At 45.1% G+C, this 27,820-nt stretch overlaps 1 protein-coding gene across 2 annotated transcripts in view; it reads right to left on the bottom strand.

Moving 5' to 3' along the window:
* Nucleotides 1-27,020, bottom strand: part of mettl5 (methyltransferase 5, N6-adenosine) — a 41,731-nt gene extending 14,711 nt beyond the window's left edge. The window contains exons 1-6 of one of the 2 annotated variants that reach the window (XM_072475862.1): nt 26,562-27,017; nt 22,626-22,740; nt 7,360-7,544; nt 5,102-5,184; nt 3,347-3,398; nt 1,922-1,971 (exon numbers count right to left, since the gene is read on the bottom strand). In XM_072475862.1, the coding sequence (XP_072331963.1) occupies nt 1,922-1,971; nt 3,347-3,398; nt 5,102-5,184; nt 7,360-7,544; nt 22,626-22,740; nt 26,562-26,670 (594 nt within the window). In that variant the 5' untranslated portion in view covers nt 26,671-27,017. Of the gene's footprint in view, nt 1-1,921; nt 1,972-3,346; nt 3,399-5,101; nt 5,185-7,359; nt 7,545-22,625; nt 22,741-26,561 lie in introns of both variants that reach the window. The other variant, XM_072475863.1, reaches the window with a different exon arrangement.
* Nucleotides 27,021-27,820: the final 800 nt, after the last annotated feature.

Genomic DNA, 27,820 nt, shown 5'->3' with positions numbered 1-27,820 from the left:
TTTGTGCCCCCGGTCCTGACCACTGTTAGGAGGCCTGTACATAACTTCCATTATGTTTTTTTTGCCTTTGTGGTTCCTCAACTCTACCCACACAGACTCCACATCATCTGACCCTATGTCGTTTAGTGCTATTGATTTAATTTCATTCCTAATTAACAAGGCAACCCCGCCCCCTCTGCCCACCTCTCTGTCTTTTCGATAGGTTGTGAATCCCTGGATGTTTAAATGCCAGTCCTGAACCCCCTGCAACCATGTCTCTGTGATGCCTACCACATCATACCTGCCAGTCACAATCTGGGCCACAAGCTCATCTACCTTGTTCCGTACACTGCGCGCATTTAAATATAGCACCTTTAATTCTCTATTGACCGTCCCTTTTTGTTTTCTTAGTGTGGTGGACCTTGGTTTACTGAGCCTTTCCATACACTGTGTCATATTTTGTGGGATGGGGACTATCGTAACCTCTCCTGAGTTTTTGTCTGTTCGTGTTTTTTTGTATTCCTAAGCAGCTACGCTCCCCGCTGATTACTTCACCTCTTGGTTCCCTGACTTTCCCTCTTCCCCCCCCCCCCCCCCCCCAATCTTTAGTTTAAAGTCCTATTGACCACCCTATTTACTCTTTTCGCCAGAACACTGGTCCCAGGTGGAGACCATCCCAACGGTATAGGTCCCCCCTGTCCCAAAACTGATGCCAGTGTCCCATAAAAAGGAACCCCTCTTTCCCACACCACTCTTTCAGCCACGTGTTAACTTCCCTGATTCTTGCCTCCCTATGCCAATTTGCACGTGGCTCGGGCAGTAATCCGGAGATTATGACCCTTGAGGACCTTTTTTAAAATTTGAATCCTAGCTCTTTATAATCTCTAAACAGGTCCTCTTTCCTAGACTTGCCTATGTTGTTGGTACCGACATGGACCACAACAACTGGATCCTCCCCCTCCCTCTCCAGTATCCTTTCAAGCTGGTCAGAGATGTCCCGCACCCTAGCACCGGGCAGGTAACATACCATGCGGGACTCTTTATCCTGCTCACAAAGGATACTATCTATCCCCCTGATAATAGAATCCCCTACAACTACAACTTGCCTATTTACTCCCTCCCCTTGAATGGCCTGCTGAACCATGGTGCCTTGGTCAGCTGACTCATCCTTCCTGCAGCCCTGTACGCCACCCACACAGGGAGCAAGTGCCTCATACCTGTTGGACAGAGTCAAGGGCTGAGGCTCCTGAGTTCCTGACTGCTGGTTCCCTTTACCTGCTTGACTTGCAGTCACACCCTGCTGTCCCTGGCCACTGGCAGGATTTAAACTACTTACTCTGACAGGTGTGACTGCCTCCTGAAACACAGTGTCCAGGTAAGTCTCCCCCTCCCGGATGTGCCTCAGTGTTTGAAGCTCAGACTCCAGCTCATCAACTCTGAGCCGGAGCTCTTCGAGCAGCCAACACTTACTGCAGATGTGGTCGCTGCAGCTCGCAATGGGATCTGCCAGCTCCCACATCAAGCAGCTCAAGCACATCACCTGACCAGCCATCACTAATTAATTAATTAATTTAATTTAAGTTTATGGTGGGTGCAGCTTCAGCCAATCAGACACTAATCTACACTGCACTTTTAACTGAAAAACAGCACAATTAGATTAACCACTTACCTTTCCTGGTTACCTCACTGCACCAAACTACCAAATTTTCACTGTCTGTATCTCTCTCACTCAGGCTGTGTCTCCTTGACCTGCGCAATGCTAATAATATAATATAATAATGCTAATAATAATATAATATGGCACTTACCTCACACCAATGGATCTTATTATTAGGTTAGAGGAGGAGGGTGGGTGGGAGGCACTACACTACACTTCCTGCTTTAGTCTTGATTGCAATCAGGAACAATTCAACGTATACATTTGAAATGTGAACTAACTTACCGATTTCCTCTTATGGAATTTGTATGATGCTGGTAAGTCATATTTCAGCTCTGTTTCAAAATAAAAAAATGTAAATGATAAATCTATATTCTTGGACCTGACCTCCAGTTAATTATTCTTTCCTAGGATATGGGCATTGCTGGCATGGTCAATATTTGTTGCTGATCACTGGCTTGCTAGGTCACAGGGAAGTTAGTCTGGGGGTCTGGAGCAGGCATTTCCAAGGCCTGGCCTCTCCTCACCCCAGTCCACAAGGCATTTTTAAGGGGCATGCCACATCCTTATTTAGGTAGCCTTTCAACTTCAAAATTTCCCAGAGAATTTTTTTAATGCTCGTCTGCCAATCACAGGCTGGTTTTCCCATGCATGTGCAGCCTATCAGCAGCCAATGTAGGTGAAACTAGTCTGATTGGATGAGTGGCATGCCATCAGTTGTCAGATACGTTTTTAATATTGTTTCTGGCTCTGGTGGTGCAATGGTTAGCATTGCTGCCTCACGGCGCTGAGGACCCAGGTTTGGTCCCGGCCCCGGGTCACTGTCAGTGTGGAGTTAGCACATTCTCCCCGCTTTTGCGTGGCTTTCACCCCCCCACAACCCAAAGATGTGCAGGCTAGGTGGATTAAAAAACCAAAACAATTGGGTACTCTTGTGTATTTATTTTTAAATATATTGTTTCTGGCCAGGGGAGCTCAGGAGGGGAAAGTTCAATGGGAGCTAGTGGGTCAAAACTGGCATGGTGGGCTCCCTTTTTATTTATTTTTGTTCTGATGAAAGGCTACTTAATAACCACAACCATTAAATAGCTTCTCTCTCCACAGTTGCTGCCTGATTTGCTGAGTATTTCCAGCATTTTCAATTTTTAAAAATAAAATATATATTCGGGTAACAAGGTAGAAGATTTACAAAGCTGATCATAGAATCTCTACAGTGCAGGAGGAGGCCATTTAGCTCATCGAGTCTGCACCGACCCTTGGAAAGAGCAACCTACGTAGGCCTACGCCCGACCCGAGCCCAGTAACCCCACCTTTGGACACACAGGGCAATTTAGCATGGCCAATCCACCCAACCTGCACAACTTTGGAATATGGGAGGAAACCGAAGCACCCGGAGGAAACTCGCGCAGACACTGGGAGAAACTCGCGCAGACACTGGGAGAAACCCACCCAATCACCCAAGGCCAGAACTGTTCCTGGCGCTGAGGCAGTAGTGCTTGCCGCTGTGCCATACCCTCTAATCTCTTTGTATCTCTAATCTTTTTGCATCAATATACAAAGATTGACTAATTCTGACTAAATTTTGTAAAATTTACAAAACACTTGCTGCAACAACAACAACAAAAAAATCGAGAAACAGCATAAGTTTATTTATGACCTTGCAAGCAATTAAAAAATGACATTTTACGGTAGTAAATTAGTACCACTTACCAGCAATCACTTCCATCTTTACCTTCCATTCTTCGGCCTTCTTCAGAATATGCTAGAAAGGAGAAGTTTTGCAAAAGTAAATGTGAATCCAAGCATCATCATTGTACAAAAGACTTAAATTAATGAATTGACATTTGCCACTAGGTTTATATTAATATGTATTTTAGCTGAAATTGTATAATTTTATTTTTCCCCACTTGAAGGCTGTCTGTGTTTGAGGTTGGCCATCAAAACAACTGAATTTTGGACATTCCAAATGGGCCTCATCCTGTTGTCACTGGATGACCATGTGTACTTTCTCGTAAAAGTACCAGATAGCTATTATGTGGAAATTCTCCCCCTCATAAATTACATGGGTGATAAAGTGTCTGCTGTAAAGATGCAGTAATTAATTAACCATTTTTAAACTGTAATACAAGACTACTTTGCATTTCATGGTGAAGTGCACCAGCTAATATGCAAATCCTAATAGATCAGAAAATGCTGTGATTCAAATCACTAATTTCTGGTGAGTTCTTTGATGTCAGCTGGGGAATGTTGACTAGCTTTCTCTGCACAGGAAAGTTCACGTCTCATGATTTTCAGTAAAAGATTTATGTGAGTCCGCATGGATTTAGTTGCAGAAAGAATAACTGGATGAACTCAATGAATAAAGGAGGTGAAGCAAATGTATTTGGGGAAAGTGAACTTGTTAAATCTCACTTGGAGCACACACAAAGGGTATTGAGGTAGTGGGAGTACAAATTTGCAAGATACCAGAACTGAATGAAGAAGCTTACTTGAAAAAGGCTGGGGCTGTTAGGAGAGGGAAAGATGACCTGATGGAGGTCTTTAGATAATGAAAAGGTTTGTTGAGATACACAAAAATGTTCCCACTTTTCAGGGAGTCCAAAACTTGAGGTCATAAAACAAGACAGTCAATCGTAGATCCAACAGAAAATTCTTTATCCAAAGTGTGATGAGCATTGTGAAACACCTGACCACAAGGGGTAATTAAGCAGAAGCTAAGTCGGTACATGAGGAAGAAAGGACGAGGACACGCTGATTGTTTTTTCTTTTATTTGTTCATGGAACGTGGGCGTCGCAGGTTGGACCAGCATTTATTGCCCATCCCTATTTGCCCTTGAGGGACAGTCAGGAGTCAACCACATTGCTGTGGGTCTGGAGTCACATATAGGCCAGACCAGATAAGGATTTCCTTCCCTAAAAGACATTAGTGAACCAGAAAGGGTTTTACAACAATTGACTGGTTTCATGGTCATCACTAAACGGATTTTTATTGAAGTCAAATTTCACCATCTGCAGTGGTGGGATTTGAACCTGGGACCCCAAAGTACTCTGGGTTTCTGAATTACTAGTCCCGTGACAATACCACTACGCCACTGCCTCCCAGTTTTTCGTTGAAATAGTGAGGGAGGAGGCTCATGTGGCGTATAAATGCTGACTGAGACAAGTTGGAATGAATGACCTGTTTCTGTGCTGTATACTCAATATAACTACTGTGCATGAGTCTCCCCACAAAGCTTAACATTTCTCTGGCAATTAACACAGGAGGCAAATGAAGCTTAAATTGAGATTATTGGTTCTATTTTATGCTAGAAGTGGAATGGACATTTGAAGAGCAAATAGTATAAACTTAAAAATGTCCAGTTTCCTGTAATGCATTAAAGATATTTGAAAAATACTTGCTCCCATACACATGATCATCTGCAAAATGGTTTATTTGGCTGCAGAAAACACAGGTAAATTATTTACATTTCTGGTTGATGTTTTGTGCAGGGAATACACAGCTGTTCTGGCCATATCTAAAGCAGTTCTGAGGAATGCCATGTCCATACCTTTTGAGGAAAACATAAATTAGTTAGACATTTATACAGTGCGAATCTTGGCTACATTTGCTTGGTTCTCTCTCTAGAGATCAGATGAAATTTACTTGTCTAAATTTTATTGATGTCAGACTCAATTTATCATTGAATAAAATTCTATCAAAATCCAACTTCTTGGATTTAGCTGGGAAAGGGAATTAATTGCTGGCATCTTGGAAGGAACTAGGTGTGATACTGGATCAGAGTTAGCTGTCAACCAAATGATATTCGTAGCACTGCAATTGGCTTCTATGGCCTTGGGTTCCTGTGTTGGGTGGAAAGAGGATTAGATTTGGTTTCTTTTCCATGATCAATCAGTGTCCATTTCGGTTCCTACAAGGTTGATTAGACAAAAAAAAATTGTATAGGGGACAAGAATCTCAGTTTGAGGTCTCTGCCGGAGTTGAATTGCATCTGATTGGCAGTTCAGGGAGTGATTCCCAATCCTTTACCATGAAAATGTATGCATGGCAAGGATTGCGAGGGAATTGTTCTACCGGCTGCTACTTTGAGCGGCTGGCCACCCCCCTTCACGCTTGAATGATTGTGACGTGCTCAGCGGGAAATTGACAGCATTTCACTCTCTTTGAAATGGTTGATGTTTGTAAACATTGTGGTTATAGCACTTGAGTTACTCAACCGTGAAGGAAGATGAATGAAGCAAGGCTGAGAGCTGTGTATGGAAGCTGTGAATCACAGCCCAGAAATGGAAATGAATGAATGTCTTGCAGCTCGAGGATCTGAGGGGTTTAGTTGACTGTCCTTTTTTCTGGGAATTGACACACGGTGTTTCCTGTGTCAGAGGCAGGTGTATTGCTCCTGTGAATGTTCCAACATTTTGTTTTTCACTGCCTTTGGCTGGACTGCTCTCTAGCTTCCAGAACAGGGGTCTTTTTTCTGGGGGACTTCCCGACAGGAGTCTCTTTTCTGGGGAGCCTCTTTATTTAGGGGGTTGCTGAGGGCTGTCTCATTATTTGGAGCGTCTCTTGGAGGAGGGAGGCGCATCTTTGTTTAGAGGGTCTTTTGGGGGGGGGGGGGGGGGGGGGGTGTCCGGTGGGGGTGTGGCCCTCTGATGGACTTTGTGGGCAACCCCCCTAAGGAGTTACCCCCTTGGCCCACCGCTGGGACTACTGCGCCAGGTACAAATTGGTCCATACCTATAGTGATTCCCAGACTGGAGAATCGCGTGAGCCCGGAGGATATGGTGCCTGGCCCGCTAAGTGTATCCAAAAAGGTCATTTGCATTCTCCTGCTGGCACAGGGCGGAAACTTCAATCCCGCCACCAAGAGGGGGGCCGGGGCATCGAAAACGGGTCGACGCCCGGCACCAATCCCATTTTATTCACTTGACTCAAGATTCTCCGTCTCACTGGAAAGTACACTACCGGCAGCATAAGGCAGAGGATCCTGCCCAGGATCTTTCAAATCCTCAGAACATCCCAAAGTACTTCAAAGCTACTGAATTACTTTTACTGTGTATTTAGTTTAATATAGGCAAATATGGCTGCTAATTGACTTTTTTTTAACATCGTAACAATGACTAAGTATTTAATTGTCTAAAGTTCTTCACACAAAATAGCTTAACTTGTGCTGGTGGTCAGTGATTATGCAACATGATATGAATCACAAAAACCATTGCAACTAAGGTGCTTATTAAACAAGTTTGGTTACCATGTCTTGAAATCAGTGATTAAATATATTAATTGCGTTGGCCTCGAGTCTCTGGCCTCTGGCTTCAATTTGCTATATAGTCAGCATTATTGGAATTTATCATAAGTTACATTTGGGAATGATTTTCAGTCCTGTTTTCTCTTCCTTTTGTAACATGTATTATCTATTAGTTGATTGTGTGAAGCATGACACCTGCTTTCCTTTAAAGGATTTGAAGGACATTATGAATTGCAAGGTGTCGATGAAATTGGTTTGTAAATGTATAAGTATAGCCTGAGACGTGACAGAAAATCGAATGCTAATTAACCGAATATCTAACATTTAGATTCAAAGGTATTTGGCTTAACAGATGTATTGCTGCACATTTATTCAAACTTCTGCTGGAATATACTTTCAATTATAAATTATGGGGAATAAACTTTCAACCCTTTCACTTAAATTTCAGAAGTACAGTACACAGCCAAACATTCAATCTACCTTTATTGTGCTTTGTTCCAAATGGTGGATTCATTATTATAGTGTCAAATGTCTTTGATAATTTGCCAGTCATTACAGAACAGATATCACACTGAACCATATTAACATTGGCCAATTCAAATTCCTCTGCATTTCTGTTAAATATGTCAAGTGCTCCTTCATCAATATCAAATCCCACACATAATCTGCAAAAGATGAAAACAACCTGGTTAGTGAATGTTTGTTTTGATCCTTGTATAATGGTATAAGATTATCCTCAAATTGAATTCTTCTCTATTGAGTTTGTCTGCACAGGATAACTCACAAAATAGTTTCTCCAGGTGATCTATGAAAGTGCACTTTGAAGCCGATAACAATTTAAATTTATTTGTAGATGTATTAACCCTAAACAGCAGGTGCATTTGGGATACTAAACCTCCAGAAAGAAACTCCTAGGGATTGATCAGCTGTTGTCGCATCTGCTAAAACCTTTTTCTGGAAATTACTTAATCGACTTGTCCTCCTTCCAGTCCCCCTTTCCTTCCAGCCAAATGAAAACAAGTGTTTTCTCTGCTGGTCACATCTCTAATGGGGGTCCACAATTTAATAATTGATAGGATTAGAGAAAGTAAACAGAAGTTGAGACAATAACGTGATCGCTGGAAGTGGAATAGTTAGAACTATAGTAAACCAAGAAAATGATTGAAATTTTTGATTCGTAAATTATTTATTAAAGTACTTTGGAGTAGCCTTATTGCTATAAGAATGTTTGATTTTAACATGTCAGCTAAAATCTTAGACATTTTTATCTAACGGCATATGTTTATTTATGAATCCTATTGGCAGGGTAGTTGCCCTTCAATATTAATCATAGAATAACAAAGCTCAGAAGACAGACATTTAGTCCATCAAGCCTGTGTCGACTCTTTTGAAGAACTTTGCTCATTTGGTAGTAATCTCATCTCTTGGCTGAATGGCAACCAATCTGTTGTGATATTTTGCAGTGGTAATGGGAGTATTATATTGTCAAAAGTGACATTTTTCAGGTGAAATGTTAAACTTCTGATGAATGTAAGAAATTATCATATTTTGTATATTTTGGCAGTAATGTTATTAAAACCTGGGTTAAGATGGTTGACATGGTAGCACAGTGGTTAGCACTTTTGCTTCACAGCACCAGGGTCCCAGGTTTGATTCCTGCTTGGGTCACTGTCTGTGGAATCTGCATGTTTTCCCCGTGGGTTTCCTCCAGGTGCTCCAGTTTCCTCCCACAAGGCCTGAGAGACGTGTCTGTTGGGTGAATTGGACATTCTGAATTCTCTCTGTAACCAAACAGTCGCCATAGTGTGGCGACTGGGGGATTTTCATAGTAACTTCATTGCAGTGTTAATGTAAGCCTACTTGTGACAATAATAAATATTATTAGTAGTATTAAGATGCATACAGACAGTATGACTGCTAGACTGGTGATTAATGTGTCATAAAAGTGAAGTAATCATTGAAGTGTTCTGCTAATAAATCTTGAACCATTTACTTGTATACGGATAGCTCACTATTGGAATATTGTTTAGGTTTAAGGAGCCCCTGTGGTGTAGATATTTTGAGGGTTATTGTGTTTGGTTCTAACTAAGTAGGTCAAAGAACTTCTTGTAAGGAGAGACAAAAGAATTTCTTATGCTTTGGGTAGATGTAATTAATTGGAAGAGCCTGCTCTGTCTGAAGAATCAGTAGGTCCTAGAACTCTAATTTGAACGGAGTTGTTTCAGTTTGGTCCTGAAAGGGGTCCCCAAAGATTCTGCACAGAGAAATGCAAGTAAAACCCTAGGTGTTAACTTTTTTCGGGACTGGTATTTGATATATATTAGAACATAGAAAAATACATTGGTTTGCTTAATTGGAATATGGTGGCAGGTTACGTTTTTTTCTTTTACTTAACTGTTGTGACTGCTAAACTGTAAATCTCTGTTGCTAATGTGGTTAATTATGTGATTAAAAAGAACAGCACGGTGATGCAGTGGTTAGCACTGCTGTCTCACGGCGCCAAGGTACCAGGTTCAATCCTGGCTCTGGGTCGCTGTCCGTGTGGAGTTTGTACGTTCTCCCGTATTTGCGTGGGTTTCGCCCCAAAAGATGTGCAGGGTAGGTAAATTGGCCACGCTAAATTGCCCCTTAATTGGAAAAATGAATTGAGTACTGTAAGTTTATTTTTTAAAATAAAAAAAATTGTGATTAAATTAACATCAAGGTCAGTATTATTACTCGTGTGGTTTTACACACTGAAAAAAGTTGGGATCTCGTCCGGGATCCTAACAAACTGAGTTCCTGTCTTTCTGGCCACGATCCCATGGGACTGGAAAAGCAGAGAATCCCTCACATGTCCTTGCCAAAATCATTCCCTGTTTTTGATCATGTGCTGGCAGTGGACATTAACTGGGGTTTCACTTGTGCCCCTCCAAACAGACACCGACTGAAAATGATTGTTGGGATAGGAGTTGCATGCTTTTTATAATCTTTATTGTCACAAGTAGGCTTACATTAACACTGCAATAGTTACTGTGAAAAGCCCCTGGTCACCACATTCTGGCACCTGTTCGAATGTCCAAATTACCTAACGGGCACGTCTTTCGGGACTTGTGGGAGAAAACTGGAGCACCCGGAGGAAACACACACAGACACGGGGGAACGTGCAGACTCCGCACAGACAGTGACCCAAGCCAGGAATCGAACCTGGGACCCTGGCGCTGTGAAACAACAGTGCTATCCACTGTGCTACCATGCTGCCCTTTTAAACTGTAACTCTATAAATAAATGCTTATAAAAGTATGTCGAAGATTGTCTCTAGTCGGACTTCCGGTGACGGCGGGCAGGAGGCGGCCGCACAATGGAGGGCTCCCGTTCGGGAACGGCATTTTAGGGGCTTTAAGCCCGGTCCCAGGGTCCACTGAGGCGGCAAAAGCAGGGAGAAGGCACAGAGGCGGCAGAGTGAAGGCACAGTGAAGAAAAATGTCGAGGGTGAGCAAAAGAACGTCCGTAAGGAAAACAGCTGAAGGTCCGTCGGGGAGTGGAAAGGTCACCAAGGAAAATGGAGGCTGGAGCACTAAGGGAGGCTGCATTGCTTACGGCTGAAGAAATAACTAAGGTGATGGCTGTGGAATTCGAAAGGCAGTTTACAAAATACATGGAGACAATGAGGAAGGAGATGAGAGAGGTTTTGAGCGTGCTGGTGGAGGAGGCGATTTCCCCGGTGACTAAGGCGGTGGCGAGCGCAGTGGCAGAGGTGCGAGAGCAAGGGGAGGCGCTGAAGGAAGTGGAGGAGACATTATTGCAGCACGGTGATCAACTTACCTCGACGGGGAAGGAGATGCGGAAGGTGATGGACATTAACAAGGATCTGCGAGGAAAAATGGAAGACCTGGAAAACAGATCCAGGCGACAGAATTTGAGGATTGTGGGGCTGCCCGAAGGAGTTGAAGGACCGAGGCCAACTGAGTATTTTGCCGCGATGCTGGCGAAACTATTGGGGGAGGAGGAAGGATCCCTCCTGATATGAACTGGATCGGGCTCATCGGTCGTGGAGGCCTGTACCAAAGGCGAGTGAGCCGCCAAGGGTAGTGACTCTGTGCTTCCGTAGGTACAGTGTGAAGGAGAAGGTCCTGAGCTGGGCCAAGCAGAAGCGGGTGGTGCAGTGGGCTGGAGCTGGTATACGTGTATACCAGGACTTTACGGTGGAGCTGGCGAGGAGGCGGGCTGCCTTCAACCGGGTGAAGAGGGCACTGTACATTAGCAAGGTGCAGTGCGGCATTGTATATCCAGCGAAGCTGAGGGTGACTTACAAGCTCAGGGACTTTTATTTCGGAACGGCGGAAGCAGCGGAGGAATTTGCGACGGCAGAAGGACTGTGGTAGAATTGAGAAATGGCCATGTGCCGATGTAACCTCATGACTGTATTTTCTTTTTTGTTTCACTGCGGCGGGTGTATGGGCTAAAGGAGCCAATGTTGTATATATTTGGACAAGGGAAATGATGGGACTTTCACTCGAAATGGGGACTCTTTGGGGTGAAGTAGGCCATTTTCCAAGACCATATTTTTATTTCATCTCATCAAACATTCTTCATTTATTGGACTGTTTTATTGGACTGATTGGCACCGTTTATAATGTGCCCACAATGCAGAAGGGAACACCCGGATGGACATTTGTTTAAATCCCCTTCGAAGCTGCATCTTAAAACGGCCCCATGGCCAGGAGATCGGGATATTTGCGAGTCAAGACCCAGGCAGTGGGATATATGGCACAACTGTATTGCAAAGACTTATGAAAGAATGAAATGGTATATTAATAAAATGACCAAGGCAGGCAAAGAAACCAGAATAGAAGGAATAAAAGAAATGTATAGATTAGATTAGCGCCCCTTACACACACAACAGGACAAAGATGACATTAACACCTCATCTAGCAAACACAGAAACAAAAGCATAGCACAGCCACAGACATCGGAGGTCGATTTAGTTAAGGAGACACATCAGGGAGATAATGGGAAACACATTAGAGAAGGGAGGGACACTGGAGCGAGCACAGACAATCTCATCAACACGGACACACACCATACAGATGCAAATTGATAAAGTCTACCAGGGAGCTTCCTGGCCAAATAGGATGCATATTCTCAGTTTAAACCTGTCTTGAGAGATCTAAATTAAAACTACCCGCCACTTTTTAACTATTATGTATGAGCAAATGTTCCCGCTCGAATTTGGATTCCTATAAAAATCCAGAGCGAATGTGTAATTGTGGAGATCAACGTGGCCAAGCCACTGTTTCTGAGCTGGCTGCGTGGGTCTCCCTGAAGGCTTCAGTAATTGTACAATAAAGAACAACACTTTGAACCTTGCCTTGACACTCGGCCTCTTGAATGCACTGGTACAAGGGATTTTTCCCTACAACAAATGGCGCTGCGAGCAGGGTTTGATGTCTGACTTCTGACTGGTGGCCACGGTCTGGAAGCCGGGATCAAATTCAAACGAATCTGATAAAAATCCAGGGCAGTCAACAACGGGTACAAGTCTCCGTTCAAAGTGAGGTACCTTTAAGGGTTAGGGTTTGTCCCTTTAAATGTTGTCCTAGAGAATTGTATAATCTTGCCTAAGTTTTTTGAATTAAAACAGAGAATTTTTTTTGAGGAAAAGAGGACACCGGACAGAGATACCGTGTGTTAAAGAGGTATAGTTCAAAACGACCGCGTGGAAGAAGGTAAGAAAAACCTTGTGTGAAACTTTTAATAGAAGAAATAGAGGACCAGAGGTAAAGATAACAGTTTTTGGGGTATTTTGATAACGGGAATAAGGAATTAAGACTAAAATAAGGATAACCGCATGCAGAACTAATTGGTGTGACTAACCCAGGATTGTAAGTGAAACCGCTGTCTGTGCCAAGGCAATAGGACAAGGGAGTGCTTGACAAGGTGCCCTACCTTAAATCGAACGTTAAGAGGAATCTCCCATGCGAAGGTTGGGTGTTGAAGCGGGCACTGAGAGGCACAGGCACTCCGGGTGCAAGGCACGGACAGTGTAAATCGGGTAACAACACAGACTCTGAAGAGGCGAACAACACAGAGTCGACACAGTTACTAATTATAACAGGGGCTTTGATAACAGATACACATGTGTAAGTGTTGAGGAAAAGGGGACCCGATCCATCCTGACCAAGAGACACTACGACGGAGAGTCCATTAGGGGCCCGGGCAGAGTTTGATAACCTTGTTCGCCTGTAGGGAACACCACAGTCCATAGCAGGGTACCAGGGAGTTGAGGCTCCCTCTTTGGGGTGACGGATCAGCCTTGCTAGTGGAGGTGGTGGCCAAGCGGGAGGCGTTGTACTTAAAGGGGCTGGGGACAGGGGCCGACAAACACACTAAAGACCAGCACACATCTCAATAAGACAACACAAAATAGACCAAGCGTGAGGTGTCAGGAATAGTTGGGGGAGCACAGGGGCAGAGACTCACTGGGGCCCCACTATGAGACAATACAGCAATACAGACGGTGCTGGAGCAGTATCAGTGATAAGGAGATACGAGAGAGAGAGTTGGGGCACTTTTTCTGTTGGAACCAGCACACGGGGGTTGCAGGACTGTTAGACAGAAAAATGGCAGACCACGTTACTAAGGGAGAAACTGCAGTAGCTCTCATTTTTAAGTATTTGTTAGCCAGAGAAGCGATTGTTGCAAAGATGAGATGGGACGGGTGGAACGCATCACAACCTTTGGAAGATCAAAGAAAATGGGTGGACGGAGTAAAACGGGATAAAACAAAAGTAATGGGAATAATGTTGGTGACCCAGTTAGCTGGACTAATTGAGAGGGTAAATGCCTCCATGGAGGAGAGACACAAAGAGACAGAACAAATTAAGGTGTTGCAGGAGAGAGTGAGGGAATTAGAACGCAGAAACCACACTGCGGAGATAGCGCAGAGATCAAAGGAAACGGACCCTCTGCCCTCATACGAGTCAGTGCAGAGTGATGCAACCGCTCCAGTATCAGAGTGGGACATAAAAAATTACAATCTAGCGCAGTCACCAGAGGGACGGCAGCACAACCGAAAGCAACCTATAAGCCTTTCACCCCAGGGGAAAGGCAGCAGATTATGGCCTCACTGGGGAAGTTAAAACCCAGAAGCGCAAACCTGGAATTTTGGGGCGAATTAGATTCACTCTGAATAGTGCACCAGTTACATTTAAGGAACATACACCAGCTGGTCAGGGCAGCCTGTCCAGCGGATAAATGGAGGCTAGTGGCAGGAGGGCCAGCGACCCAAGCAGCACAGGACTATAATGGAGGAAGGTGGACACATGTCGTTCCTGTAACGGCTGAGATAGACGCCTAGCAGGCACCCTTCACATTATTTAAGACCGAAATCCAACGGGTCTTCGGGAACTCCCCCACTAATTGGAGCAGGATCACAAATACTAAACAAGGACGGGGGGAAAGTGCATCGGAGTTTAGAGAGAGATTATTCCAGGTATATTAGGAGTGTTCAGGACAGGACAATGTGGATAGGGGAGACGGGGCTTTTATCCAGGCATTCAAGGACGGGCTATCAGAGGCACACCAAGAAATCCTTAAGATGGGGGTGATAGCATCCCAGGACTATGACGAGTGGGCTAGCGGGATAAAGGAAGGAAAGGTTGCCCAGACCAGAGAGGACCGGAACCCCCCATAACGGAGGTGAGGGAAGAACCGGGCTCAGCTGCTATACGTGTGTCCAGCCAGGGCATATGGCTAGATTCTGCAGGGAGCACCATTCAGGGGGAGACCAGAGACCAGAGAATGGCGGACCCCGCTGTGACCACTGCCACAGGGCAGGGCACACCGAGGCAACGTGTTGGGGGAAACATGAGAGACCCCAAGACCACTACAGACCAACCCCGGAGGCACCACATCCCCGGAATTCACAAGGGTGACTAGAAGGGACCCCAAACCCGGGAGATGGGAGACAGGAGAGGATTAGTGTAGCCACGCCCACAGAAGACAGTGAATCCCGACAGAAGCCGGTGTCCACACACCCCACGCGTCAACCAACACCGGTCGAAATCTCACAACCCGTAACTCCCGTTCAAAGCAGTAAAGAGGGAAATAGGATATATGTGGAAGCCTTGGTGGGGGGTTGGGAATGCCACACGTTAGTAGATACGGGAGCAGGAATATCAATTACAAACCTGCCCTTGCCACTGACCAACAAAAGAATATACATAACCAGGGTAGGGGGAGAGAGAATGCCCACCTATCTTAGCGAGACCACATTAGTAGAAGTCAACCACAAGTACATTCCAATGCAATTTTACGTATGTCAGAATAATGAGGGCACAATCATGGGGAATGACTCAATGAGGGAATACCAGGTGCTGATAGATTGTGGGAAAGGGAAACTAATTTGGCCACAACCTGACGGTAGGAAGATCGAAATAGGGACATTAGCAAGCCACCTGGGGACGATCAGGGTAGCCCCCATTGTGGCCCAAGATTGGGATAAGGAAAGAAGGGTTCGGAGCCATCTGCGCTTCCATTCCCGAAGCCTGGGCTAGGACGAAATTAGATACCGGGCTAACCGACACAGAACCGATAAAAGTCCCAGGACCGGAACACAAGCCCCACCGGCAATACCCTATCAAGCGAGAAGCGCAAGCGGCAGTGGTAGAAATAGTCAAGGGTTTGGTAGAAAAGGGAATCCTCAGAGAAACCACCAGCACCACCAATTCCCCCACATGGCCAGTCATAAAACCTGATGGGAGCTACCGGCTCACCGTCGATTAGACAGGTTTGAACAAAGTGACACCTAAATTACACCCCATTGTGGCAAACCCCTCGACTATTTTAAACGGATTGGCACAAGACCACAACATTTTCACGGTATTGGATATAGCAAATGAGTTCTGGTCCCTTCCACTGGACACAGAATCCCAAAACAAATTTGCCTTCACTGTGGGAGAGAAACAGTACACATGGACTCACCTCCCACAGGGATTTCACAACAGCCCCGCCATATTTCACAGAACAATGAGCAATATCCTGAGTAGGGTGAACTTGCATGAGGACAATACGGTCCTCCAGTATGTGGACGATGTGTTAATAGCGCCCAAAACAGAAGAAGGGCACAAAGCAGCCCTGTATTCAGTATTAAAAGGATTGGCGAATGCAGGGCTGAGAGTCAGCCCACATAAGGCACAAATTGCAAAACCTCAGGTCCTGTACTTAGGACACCTAATTTCCCAGGGAATTAAAGAAATGCCTGAAGATCGCAAAACCGCGATTAAAAGGATGCCACGGCCAGTTACTGTAAGAGGGGTCTGGAAAGTTTTAGGACTATTCAATTACAGTAGGAGTTTTATCCCTGACTTCGCAAAAATTGCAGAGCCAATTCGGAGACTAGTGAAGGGAGGAAAGCCAGCCTTAGAAAGTATAAAGTGGGGACAGGAGCAAGACTCAGCATATGCAGAGTTGAAAGCTAGGTTAGTTTCAGCCCCAGGGCTGGGACTGCCAGATGGGAGCAAGGAGTTCCACGTATTCTGTGATAACCAGGATGACTTCTATTCAGCCGCGGTGGCACAGACTCATGGGGATAGGAAGAGACCCGTAGGGTATTATTCAACGGCTGAGGGACCAGTAGTCACCGGGATGCCCCGGTGCATAGCCGCCCTAGATTGTGCAGCATGGGCTATGAGGATAAGTGAGCCCATTGTCATGACAGGCGATATCGTGTTACACACAAAACATACACTGGTGGAAATGCTAAACACGGGCAAACTCAAAACAGTCTCGAATATAAGAAGGGCAAGGTGGGAGGCCACATTCCTACCACCTACCAAGTCATTAGGGACACGGGAGAAAACTCCGTGGAAGGGATTTTAGCTATTGGGGAAGTGCACAGCTGCGGAGAAATTGACAAAGATAGCGAGGAAGGGAAGATTAGGGACGAACTCCTTCCAACAGCAGATCAGACCCTCTATGTGGACGGGTCCCGCAAATATGTATCCGGATCACCAAGGACAGGGTGGGCAGTAGTAGACCAGAACCTGAAAACCCTAGAATCAGGACGGATCGACGGGGGTCAGTCCGCTCAGGTAGCAGAATTAGTTGCCCTCACCCAAGCCTTGAGATTAGCAGCAGGGAAGACCGTAAATGTGTACACAGACAGCCAATACGCGTTCGGCGTGGTCCACGACTACATGTCCGCATGGGGGAGAAGGGGGTTCATTACCACAGGAGGTACCCCCATTAAACATCAGCAGCAGATAAGAGCGCTGCTAGCAGCTAGTGAGCAGCCTAAAGAGGCTGCAGTAATTAAAATAAAAGCCCACCAGCGGGAACCAGGAGGGGACACCCCGGGGTGGATTCATTTCAAAGGGAATCAAGCCGCAGACACAGCGGCACAGCAAGCCTTAGAAAACAGCGACATTAAAAACCTGCCCCTTGCAGCGATAGTGGTAGAACAGGAAGTAATTGATATACAGAAATTACAGAGGGACATTCCCCAACAAGAACGAGATAGATGGGAGGAGTTGGGCGCAGTTAAAGGGACAGATGGGGTGTGGAGAAAAGATAACCGGGTATTGGCACCAGGATGCATCCAGATCACATTACTGAAACTACTACACGGACTCCCCCACACAGGCAGGGATGCAATGATACATAGCCTGGGGAGAGAGTGGTGGTGGAAAGGATTGGGACGGGATGTGGCTACATACTGCCGCAGATGCACTGTATGTGCACAACACAACCCCAGGAAGCCCATAAAGGTAAAGATGGGACACCAGCCCAGACCGAAGGGACCCTGGGAACAGATACAAATGGATTTCATAGGACCATTGCCTCCATCTCACGGGAAAACATACTGCCTGGTAATAGTAGATCAATTCACCAGGTGGGTGGAAGGATTCCCCACAACCAATTGTACAGCCCCAACGGTAGCCAGGATCTTGGCAGCAGAAGTCATTCCCCGATGGGGGATGCCAATTCAGGTTGATTCGGACCAGGGAACACACTTCACAGGAAAAGTTATGAAAAATATTTGCCAACTATTGGGAATAAAACTGAAATTTTACATCCCCTACCACCCACAAAGTTCCGGGATGGTGGAGAGGATGAATCGGACTCTAAAAGTAACCGTAGCAAAAGCAATGCAATCCTCAGGTAGGAATTGGACAGAAGTCCTACCTGCAGTTCTGATGAGGCTTAGGGCGACCACAAATCGAACTACCGGCTTGACTCCATACAAGCTGATGACCGGGCGAGCAATGCACTTACCCGAAAGCATTACAGGCAGGACAGATGTGGGCCCGATAAAGGATAAGATCCGTCAATACATCCGAGACCTTAGCATCCAATTAAAGGGGATGCGCCGGTCCGTAATTCTAAATCAGGCACAGGTCGACACAAAGGAGGACTCAGAAGTATTACCAGAGGTCCCTAAGGCCGGGAGCCGGGTCTTAACAAAAATGCTTCCTGCAAAACCAGGATTTGCCCCGAGATGGGGACAAATGATGGGTCATTATTAGCGGAGATACCTGTGCCTGTATAGATATAAGGGGACAGGGGATCTGGAAACACTGGACCCAATTGAAGCTGTATGAAGACAAATGAATTAAAGATACTATTTTTCTTTTATATTTAAATTCCACAGGGACCAGGACCAGATCTACTATCAAGACGTCGAAACAAAACTTTTAATTTAATTACCGGTCTATTTTCTGTATATACTATAACTATAAAAAATACAGTTGTAAAAAAAAAACTATATGGGAATAGGGACACATTTGATGATAGCCATGACCATTGTAAATACGTCCGACACATGAGGGTTAGGGGAGCAGCACCACCAATCGTGGAAGAAAACCTATTCCTGAAAACACACATTCAGATCTATGGGAATAGGACCGCTTGTTACCCTTCAGCGCGATCAGTAAACTCCCTATTTATCGCGACACCAGGGTGGCTCCCACAAGAGTTATTCACTATCGACACATCAGGGGCGCCCTGCAAGGAACATAGTGGGTACTTTAAACAAGGGAGGTGTGTAGAGCTCACTGAGCTGGGAATTCCAGGGAGGGTGGGACCCCTGAGACACATGGGGGACTACCCACAATGTTTTAAGGGAAAGGGATGGGGGTGCTTACATGCCTGTGTCCCTAAAAACGATTTGTGCGCTGAGGCACATTGTGCTCTCCAGGAGTGCCGGGTCCGGGAAGGACACTTCACCTGTGACTGCAAGCAACAAAAATGCATTGCAGCCACCGCGGGTAGGCAGCTCATGTGTGGCAAGTGCAACGGCACCCACGTAAGCTCAGCCTCGTGGACATACCCATTCCATTCTCACCAAGGGGTACAATCGAGTGGGCAGTCCCGGGGGAGGGAAGGTTCCACAACATGGAACCATGGGGTCAGGCGACCCAGGGGTAATGCATGTTATCGGGTTAAAGAAGGTTATGTGTTTTTATTTTAAAATATATACAAGACGGCCACAGACAGGCCTCCAAGGTTCTTTGCTGTAGGGACAATCAGACCCCTCACGGTTCCATGCCCAAGCGAAGGGCATGTCCAGAAACGCATAGTGACCAGGGCCATCAGTACAGAATTCTGCGCCGACTGGCAGGCCCCTGTCACATTAGGATCTTCTTTGGGATATGGATTTCTGGGGACACTATCCCTAGGGGGCGCAGCAGGAGTGGTCAGTGCCAAGAATAGGAATTTCATATGCGGACTGACCATCTTGGGGAACAGCACCCTACAAGCACTAGGGGCAATTGACCAAGAACTCACGGAACTCAGACTATACACACAGCAAACGAGATATGCAGTAGACTATCAGTTAGCCAGACAAGGAGGGGAATGCACCATCATCAAAGAAAAATGCATTACATATGTACATGAAGAAACATTAAACATAACAGCAGCCATGTCCAGGATACAAAAGCAATTGGATAGCTTTAAACAGGGATTCGCAGGGACTGATGAGTGGTTAGGGTGGTTGTTTAACAGTTTGGGGAGCATACATCATGAAAGGATTAATTTTAGTAGTAGCCATCCTGTTCACACTCTGCCTGGGCCTAACTTGTATTAAAATGATAGGTGCGAATATTGTATTGAGAACGCTACCCACTACCAGTATCCAGATGCAAGAATTTCGCCACACCATAGAGGAAGAGGAACAACAGCAAGGACGACATCTGTACAGATCTCTATACCTCTGAAGATCGTCCATGGGGGGTCAGCCATGAATGGGACCCCCTGGACGAGAGGAGGGATTGAAGTAGGCCATTTTCCAAGACCATATTTTTATCTCATCTCATCAAACATTCTTCATTTATTGGACTGTTTTATTGGACTGATTGGCACCATTTATAATGTGCCCACAATGCAGAAGGGGACACCCGGATGGACATTTATTTAAATCCCCTTTGAAGCTGCATCTTAAAACGGCCCCATGGCCAGGAGATCAGGATATCTGCGAGTCAAGACCCTGGCAGTGGGATATATGGCACAACTGTATTGCAAAGACTTATGAAAGAATGAAATAGTATATTAATAAAATGGCCAAGGCAGGCAAAGAAACCAGAATAGAAGGAATAAAATTTCATAGAATTTACAGTGCAGAAGGAGGCCATTCGGCCCATCAAGTCGGCACCGGCTCTTGGAAAGAGCACCCTACCCAAGGTCCACACCTCCACCCTATCCCCACAACCCAACCCCACCCAACACTAAGGGCAATTTTGGACACTAAGGGCAATTTATCATGGCCAATCCACCTAACCTGCACATCTTTGGATTGTGGGAGGAAACCGGAGCACCCGGAGGAAACCCACGCACACACTGGGAGGATGTGCAGACTCCGCACAGACAGTGACCCAAGCCGGAATCGAACCTGGGACCCTGGAGCTGTGAAGCAATTGTGCTATCCACAATGCTACCGTGCTGCCCCCCAAAAATTAAGTTACTGTGAAAAGCCCCTAGTCGCCACATTCCGGCGCCTGTTCGGGGAGGCTAGAACGGGAATTGAACCGTGCTGCTGGCATGCCTTGGTCTGCTTTCAAAGCCAGTGATTTAGCCCTGTGCTAAACTATACAAAAGAAATGTATAGATTAGATTAGCGTCGCCTACACACACAGCAGGACAAAGATGACATTAACACCTCATCTAGCAAACACAGAAACAAAAGCATAGCACAGCCACAGACATCGGAGGTCGATTTAGTTAAGGAGACACATCAGGGAGATGATGGAAAACACATTAGAGAAGGGAGGGACACCGGAGCGAGCACAGACAATCTCATCAACACGGACACACAGATGCAAATTGACAAAGCCTACCAGGGAGCTTCCTGGCCAAATAGGATGCATATTCTCAGTTTGAACCTGTCTTGAGAGATCTAAATCAAAACTACCCGCCACTTTTTAAACTATTATGTATGAGCAAATGTTCCCGCTCGAATTTGGATTCCTATAAAAATCCAGAGCGAATGTGTAATTGTGGAGATCAATGTGGCCAAGCCACTGTTTCTGAGCTGGCTGCGTGGGTCTCCCTGAAGGCGTCAGTAATTGTACAATAAAGAACAACGCTTTGAACCTTGCCTTGAGACTCGGCCTCTAGAATGCACTGGTACAAGGGATTTTTCCCTACAACAGGGGTGTAGGTGGATATGTGGGGTTTGTGTGCTAAAAGGGGATCTCTGGTCTTTCCGAGGGCCGGGAAAGGGAGCCGGGCGGGGGCCTCCATGCTGGCCGGTTTAAGCCGGCCAGTGAACGGGAGTGAGGGGAGGGGCTGCGGCCATCGGAGCCTGGCAGAACAGGGTCCGAGTGGTCTTGCCGGGGTGGAAAGTTGGGGGGGAAGGAACCGAGGTTGGGGGGAGGAGTTTTACAAGAGGCAGTGGACGGGAGGAGTTGGAGACTGGGGGGTACAACTCTTGTGTATTATGTACGGTACTCTTTCAGAGGTTGGAGGGCGTTGAGTGTAGGGGGGGGGGGGGGGAGTGGACTCTATAGGTCAATGGTGACCATGGGCGGCCCCGGACTCCTTTTTCTTTTTCTCCTTTGTTTTTTTGTTGCCACCATGGGAGGGTTTGTTTTACTGGATGCATATATTGATAGGTGGGCCGTTGGTTGGGGTGGTGGGAGGATGGGATCATTGGTATTGTTAAGGAGATTGATTTTGTATTTGTTACCGTTTACTGTTTGTGGGTGGGGTGTAAATTTTGAAGGAAAATGTGAAAATGGAGAATAAAAACATTTTTATAAAAAAAATTGTCTCTAGTCTATCCTTCAACACAGTTTCTGCAGAATTAACAGATCATTTAATCGTGCTTGTTTATGGAATGTTACGGTGTACACTGGCCGTTGCATTTACCTACATCAACGGCAACGGCTGCACCACCTGAAATAGGTCATTGGCTGTGAAGCTCTTTTGGGTATGTGAGGATGTAGTAAGATGTAATATAAATACGTGAAAGTTATTTTAAATCGAGGCAAGGAAAATACCATAAACTCCAGAAAGAATGGATCAGGGCTGGTATTATCATTGTCAAGGAAAGGTTATTTAACTAGGAGAAATAAGATTAGTGTACATCCAGAAGATGTACACTAATATTTCCATGTATGAAATTGGAATTTTTTTACAATCAGACAGAATCATCAGTAAAACAGCTGCATAATGAAAATGGTCATGGCAATATTAGTTTTTTAAGCAAAATTTGAAGTTGCATACATAATGTAAATTTAGATTTTTGCATTTTGTAATCCACATACCCTGCATCTAGCATAGCTGCTCCGATACTCAGAACACCACATCCACATCCAAGATCGCCAATCAACTTGCTCTCAATGTCATTGAATGTTGTGTGTATTGTATACAGCATATGTGCTAAAATGAGATCATGAAATATTATTCTATAGTACAATAAAATATTTGATAGACATATCACAAAATTAGTCTTTGTAGTTCACCATCTAAAAACACTGAATTGTAGTCTCATATTAGCATTCACATTTTATGAAGCCATTATACATACTGTGTTTCTGGGAGACATGAACTAACATAGGGGTTCTTAACATAGTTGTGCTGGGAACATGATGAGTTTACAGGATGGTTAATTAGCGTGTCCTTGGTTGCATGGATTCAGTCATGTTCAGAATAGGGACAACCTACCTATAGGTGGTCATTTGACTGGTTATAAGATACCTGCTTATGGGTTGTGATTTTGTTGCTTATTGGAAAGTGTGGGAATTGAAGAGCATCTCCACGATGAACATTCAATTAAATTTGGATGTCGCCATTGATATCCAGCCGCAGTTATTTAGTGGAGTGCTACACTTCCAATAATCAGGAAAGGGAATGCAATTTTGTGCAGTTCATTGTTGGCTTATACTTTGAAGGATGTCCTCGCTCTCCACAGAGCGACATGGAGAGGCTGTTCAATTTTCCTGTGGCTTTTCTTCAGAAATTAACAATTATGCAATGGCAAATACTTGACGTAAGGAAGGACTTAACTTGAGTTGGCTTCTGTGGATTATACAGCAGGTGGTGACCAGGAGGATCAATCACTACACTTCATGCCCTTTGCTGATGAACTGCTCGCCTCAAGCTTATTCTGCCACCCACAACTTTTTGATGTTGTACTTGTCATAAAATTATTTGTTGTGTACATAATGAATATATCTGGTAGACTGGTATCTGAATAGTTGTACCAATTGTGCTAGTGTCCATTCAGTAGTGTTGGGTATTGCGTAATCTCAAAATTATGATGGACGAGCTGGGATATGCCATCTAGCTACCATCTGACCCTTGCAGAAGAGTTAGCTCAGTCTAATAGTCCCTTTCCGGACAGAGACTCAACATGAACTCTGGTTCTCTTTCTACGGATACTGCCAGACCTAAGTTTTTCCAGCATTTTCTGTTTTATCCCTTTCTCACCTTGGGCTCGTATCATCCACTATGCCCAACTTTGAAAAGGCTAATATATTAGGAGGAACGAAGATGACAATATAAAGGTGGGGGTTGTTCCTGGAACTGTCAGTTTAAAAATAATGGGTAGACTGTTCAAAGGATTCATTAAGAGGCTCAATCGGCATTCTTATCCATGGCTATTACAAGGAGGCAAGATTAGACCTTGATTCTTTTAGCTACAACCTACCCTCAGTAGTGTCTAATGTTTGAGATGTGTTCCTGTTCTGAGAGCTGAAGGTAATCGAGACATCTTTCTGCCCAGAGTTTGTCAACGTCTTGCGACAATTAAATTCTAACCCTGATGGGTAGCATCTGGAATAGGTAGAAAGAGCTATATTTCAAGTGGTCCTCTGCTGTTTGAGCTACAAATCCAATTTCTGGGATATCTGATTACTTAATCAAATTCAAAGCATACAACAGTATTGGCAATGTTAAAAGAAAAGCCATTCCCAAATTAATTTAATGGATAGGTAGCAGTGCTACATTTAGTGACACTACCATGCATGTGGAATTATATATTTAGACCGTGATAGTTAATGTTGAAAATGGGTGTATTATAAATAAAGATTGGGATGTGAATCCTGAGCCATAGAAAATATTTTGAGGGGTAAAAACTTGGGTTTGAACAGATTTTTAAAAAAATAGCTAAGAGGGAAAGAAAGCATTTAGGGAGGGAATTTGAGAACATGAGTGACAGTTGGCACACTCTTTCCTCAGCGCCAGGAACCAGAATTCGATTCTGGCCTTGGGTGATTGTGGGGAGACCGAATGGCCACCTGCTGCACTGTAGGGATTCCATAGCTGAGCCAGTGGGACAAGTGGGATTCCAAAGCTGCTGGAGGCTGTAGAGATTGGGAGGGAGCAGTCAAAACCATAAGGCAAATATATTCAATTTAGTAAACTGGCAAACAGAAAGCCAATATAGTCCCATGAAGATTGCCCTAATGGGTGAGCAGGACTTAATGCAGTCTGGATGAATGCATTTTGAAGAAATTGAAGTTAATGGATGGGAGACCAGCAAAGTGTCCAGATGACAAAAGCATGCATATAGGTTTCAATAACAGTTGCACTGAGATGTGCGATATTGCAGATCGGAAATAAGTGGTCGAGGTGATTGATAGGATATGGAGATTGAATGTAACCACTAGGTTGAGCAAAACACCAAGATTTTGCAATGATTGTCACTTAAGGTGAACCAGAGGTGTTGGTGGTAAGGCAGCCGAGTTTATCGTGGGGGCTTAAAACTATGGAGGTTGCTACTTTTCCATGACTTCACAGAATTGTTATGGTGTGGGAGGAGACCATTAGCCCATTATGTTTGCACTCTCTCTCCAAACAAGCATCATGACCGTGTACCATTCCTCTGCCTTTTTCTTGTACCCTGCACATTCTCCAAGTAATCATTTAATGCCTTCTTGAACGCCTTGATTGTACCTACTCCCAGGCAGTGCATTCCAGACCCGAACTACTTGTATGAAAACAAATTCTGCCATCATATTTGCTTCTTTTGCAAATCACTTTAAATCTGTGCCCTCTCATTCTCGATCCTTTTACGAACGGGAACAATTTCTCCCCATCTACTCTGTCCAGCCCCCTCATGATTTTGAACATCACTCTCCTCTCGGCCACCTTCTTTCCAAGGAGTACAATCTATCCTCATAAGTTTCTCATCCCTGGAACCATTCTTGTAAACCTCTTCTGCACTCTCTACAACATCCTTTCTATAGTGTAGCATCCTGAACTGTACACAATATTTCAGCTGAGGTCTAATCGTGTCTTGTATAAGTTAAGCATAACCTCCATGCTCTTGTACTTTATGTCCCTATTAATAACGCCCAGAATACTATATGCTTTATTAACTGCACTATCCACCTGTCCTGCCACCTTCAATAATCTATGCCCATATACTCCCAGGTCCCTACGCTCCTGCACAGCTTTAAGAATTTTATGCTTTACTTTTTATTGTCTCTCCATGTTCTTCCTACCAAATGCATCACCTCACACTTCTCTGCATTGAACTTCATCAGCCCACTCCACTAACTTGTCTATGTCCTTTGGAAGTTGTACGCTGTCGTCTTCACAGTTTACAATACTTCCATGTTTTGTGTCATCCACAAACTTTTAAATTGTCCCCTGCACACCAAGATCTAGATCATTAATATACATCAGGAAAAGCGAGGATCCAAGACAGACTTGGAATATATATTCTCCAGAGGATAGTATCAACATGCATGGGAAAACTGAGACAGTGCATGAAAATGATGTTGCTGACGGGTAATGAAGAAGAGGAGGGGAGTCTAGAATAGACACCAGCAGGTGACAGGACTGGCAGAAAAACAAGCTATTTTTAGAGATACACTGACTGCATTCGAATGCAAAGGAATTAGTCCAGGTCGAAAAGAAGTGGACAAAGATAACAACAGCTCAGTCCATCAATCAAGTGCAGCAGAGGGACTGAAGAGGGATAACACACGATAGTCGCAGTCACAAAGGCATAGGGGGCCATGAGGGGAAGTTGAGTGGTCACCAGTGTTACTCATTACCCAGGAAAAATATCTGGATTTAATATAGATTGAGGGACAAAGGCTAAAATGAGCTTTGCTTCAATGTTTAGCATGGCCTTATCGGAAGGTAATCTTCCTGTGTGATGCTGCGGGAGCCAGACCCTGACTAAGATGATCAATAAGATAATCTTCAAACATTTTAAAGGAAATGTAGTCTCGACGAGAGTGTTTTACCTGCTATGTGGGGGCTAGTGGGATATTGTTCGAGAAGCAGCTTCGGCTGCTCGAACACATCCACTTGCTGCAATAAACTCTCCAGTTCTTTCAGCTTTCTCGGTTTCATTGCTGTCCCCGCCGCGTGCAGCCGCCTTCAAACGCCGCCAACATCCACAGTGCCGTCCTTTGGTTCCGGCCGCACGGGCACTGAGCATGCGCTCAACAGGCGTTTCCGGTGATGGAGACAGGAAAGGTGCAGCGTTTCAATAAGAATGAACGGTATTCAGAGAAGGGGGGCGAGAAACGGAATTAGTAATACAAACTCGGAACGATGAAGAAGTGACAAGGATCAGATTCGCACTTGTAGCTGCTTTACCCCCTCCCCCCTGTGAGAACGAGCGAACATTAGGCTTTAATATCCATGAAATCGCCTGCCATAGTCGGCTGTACAAATGAGTGCCACCCGCAGGTGGCCGGACTATATATGGCCCCGGTGAGGGCGGAGCCAGACCGGGGTTCCAGTACAGTACCTGGAAGTAGCCCGTAACATCACTTCCAGGTCATGGGTCACATCATTATACAGACAGTACAGACAGCTCATGCATTAGGTGAAATACATTCACCTCAAATCTGTAATCATATTCGTTTTTTAAATTGCGAGTTTAATATTGGTGCAAACATGAAATCTTCACTCGCTGCAGCTGGCACTCCCCAGATGAAGTACTGGATTGCCTCCAAATCGAACCACTTAGCAAAATTCATTCACCATCACTGAGCATGTTTGTTGCATTATGTCTATAGGCACAATTTAACTAAATGGGAACAAAGTCCCACAGCGAGTGATTATAGCCACGTGTTTCCCAGCACTCCAGCGCCGATAAACACAAGGCTATAAAACGCAACTCACGTTTGATAAGGGGCCACAACGGGGAGCGTGCGGCCGAGGCCGCACATAGCCCCGTATTGTGCACTGAGGAGCTCTGCTCGACAGAACCACTTGGTGTAGCGAGAGGTAGCGTCCCGATTTCTGAGGCCAGCAGTGCCAGGGTGCCACCTTTCCCAAAGGGCATACACCTAGGGGCCTCAAATAACCTGGGAGACTCCCACAGGTGCCGTTCTGTCTGGTCTCCGTTTGTGGAGATCAGTACTGAACAGCGTTTGCCCGAGGTCTCCGAGGCGTACATCTCATGAGGTCGCATTAGATCAATGAGGCGTTGTGAATCGGGTCGATCCCAGGAGTGGGTTTTCCTGGCTTTTATCAGCCATTTTGTGCTGCG

The sequence above is a fragment of the Scyliorhinus torazame genome, chromosome 2 (genome assembly GCF_047496885.1).
Source record: "Scyliorhinus torazame isolate Kashiwa2021f chromosome 2, sScyTor2.1, whole genome shotgun sequence".
Classification (NCBI taxonomy): domain Eukaryota; kingdom Metazoa; phylum Chordata; class Chondrichthyes; order Carcharhiniformes; family Scyliorhinidae; genus Scyliorhinus; species Scyliorhinus torazame.
Note: the sequence above shows the minus strand (reverse complement) of the source record. Positions and strands in the feature narration are given on the sequence as shown.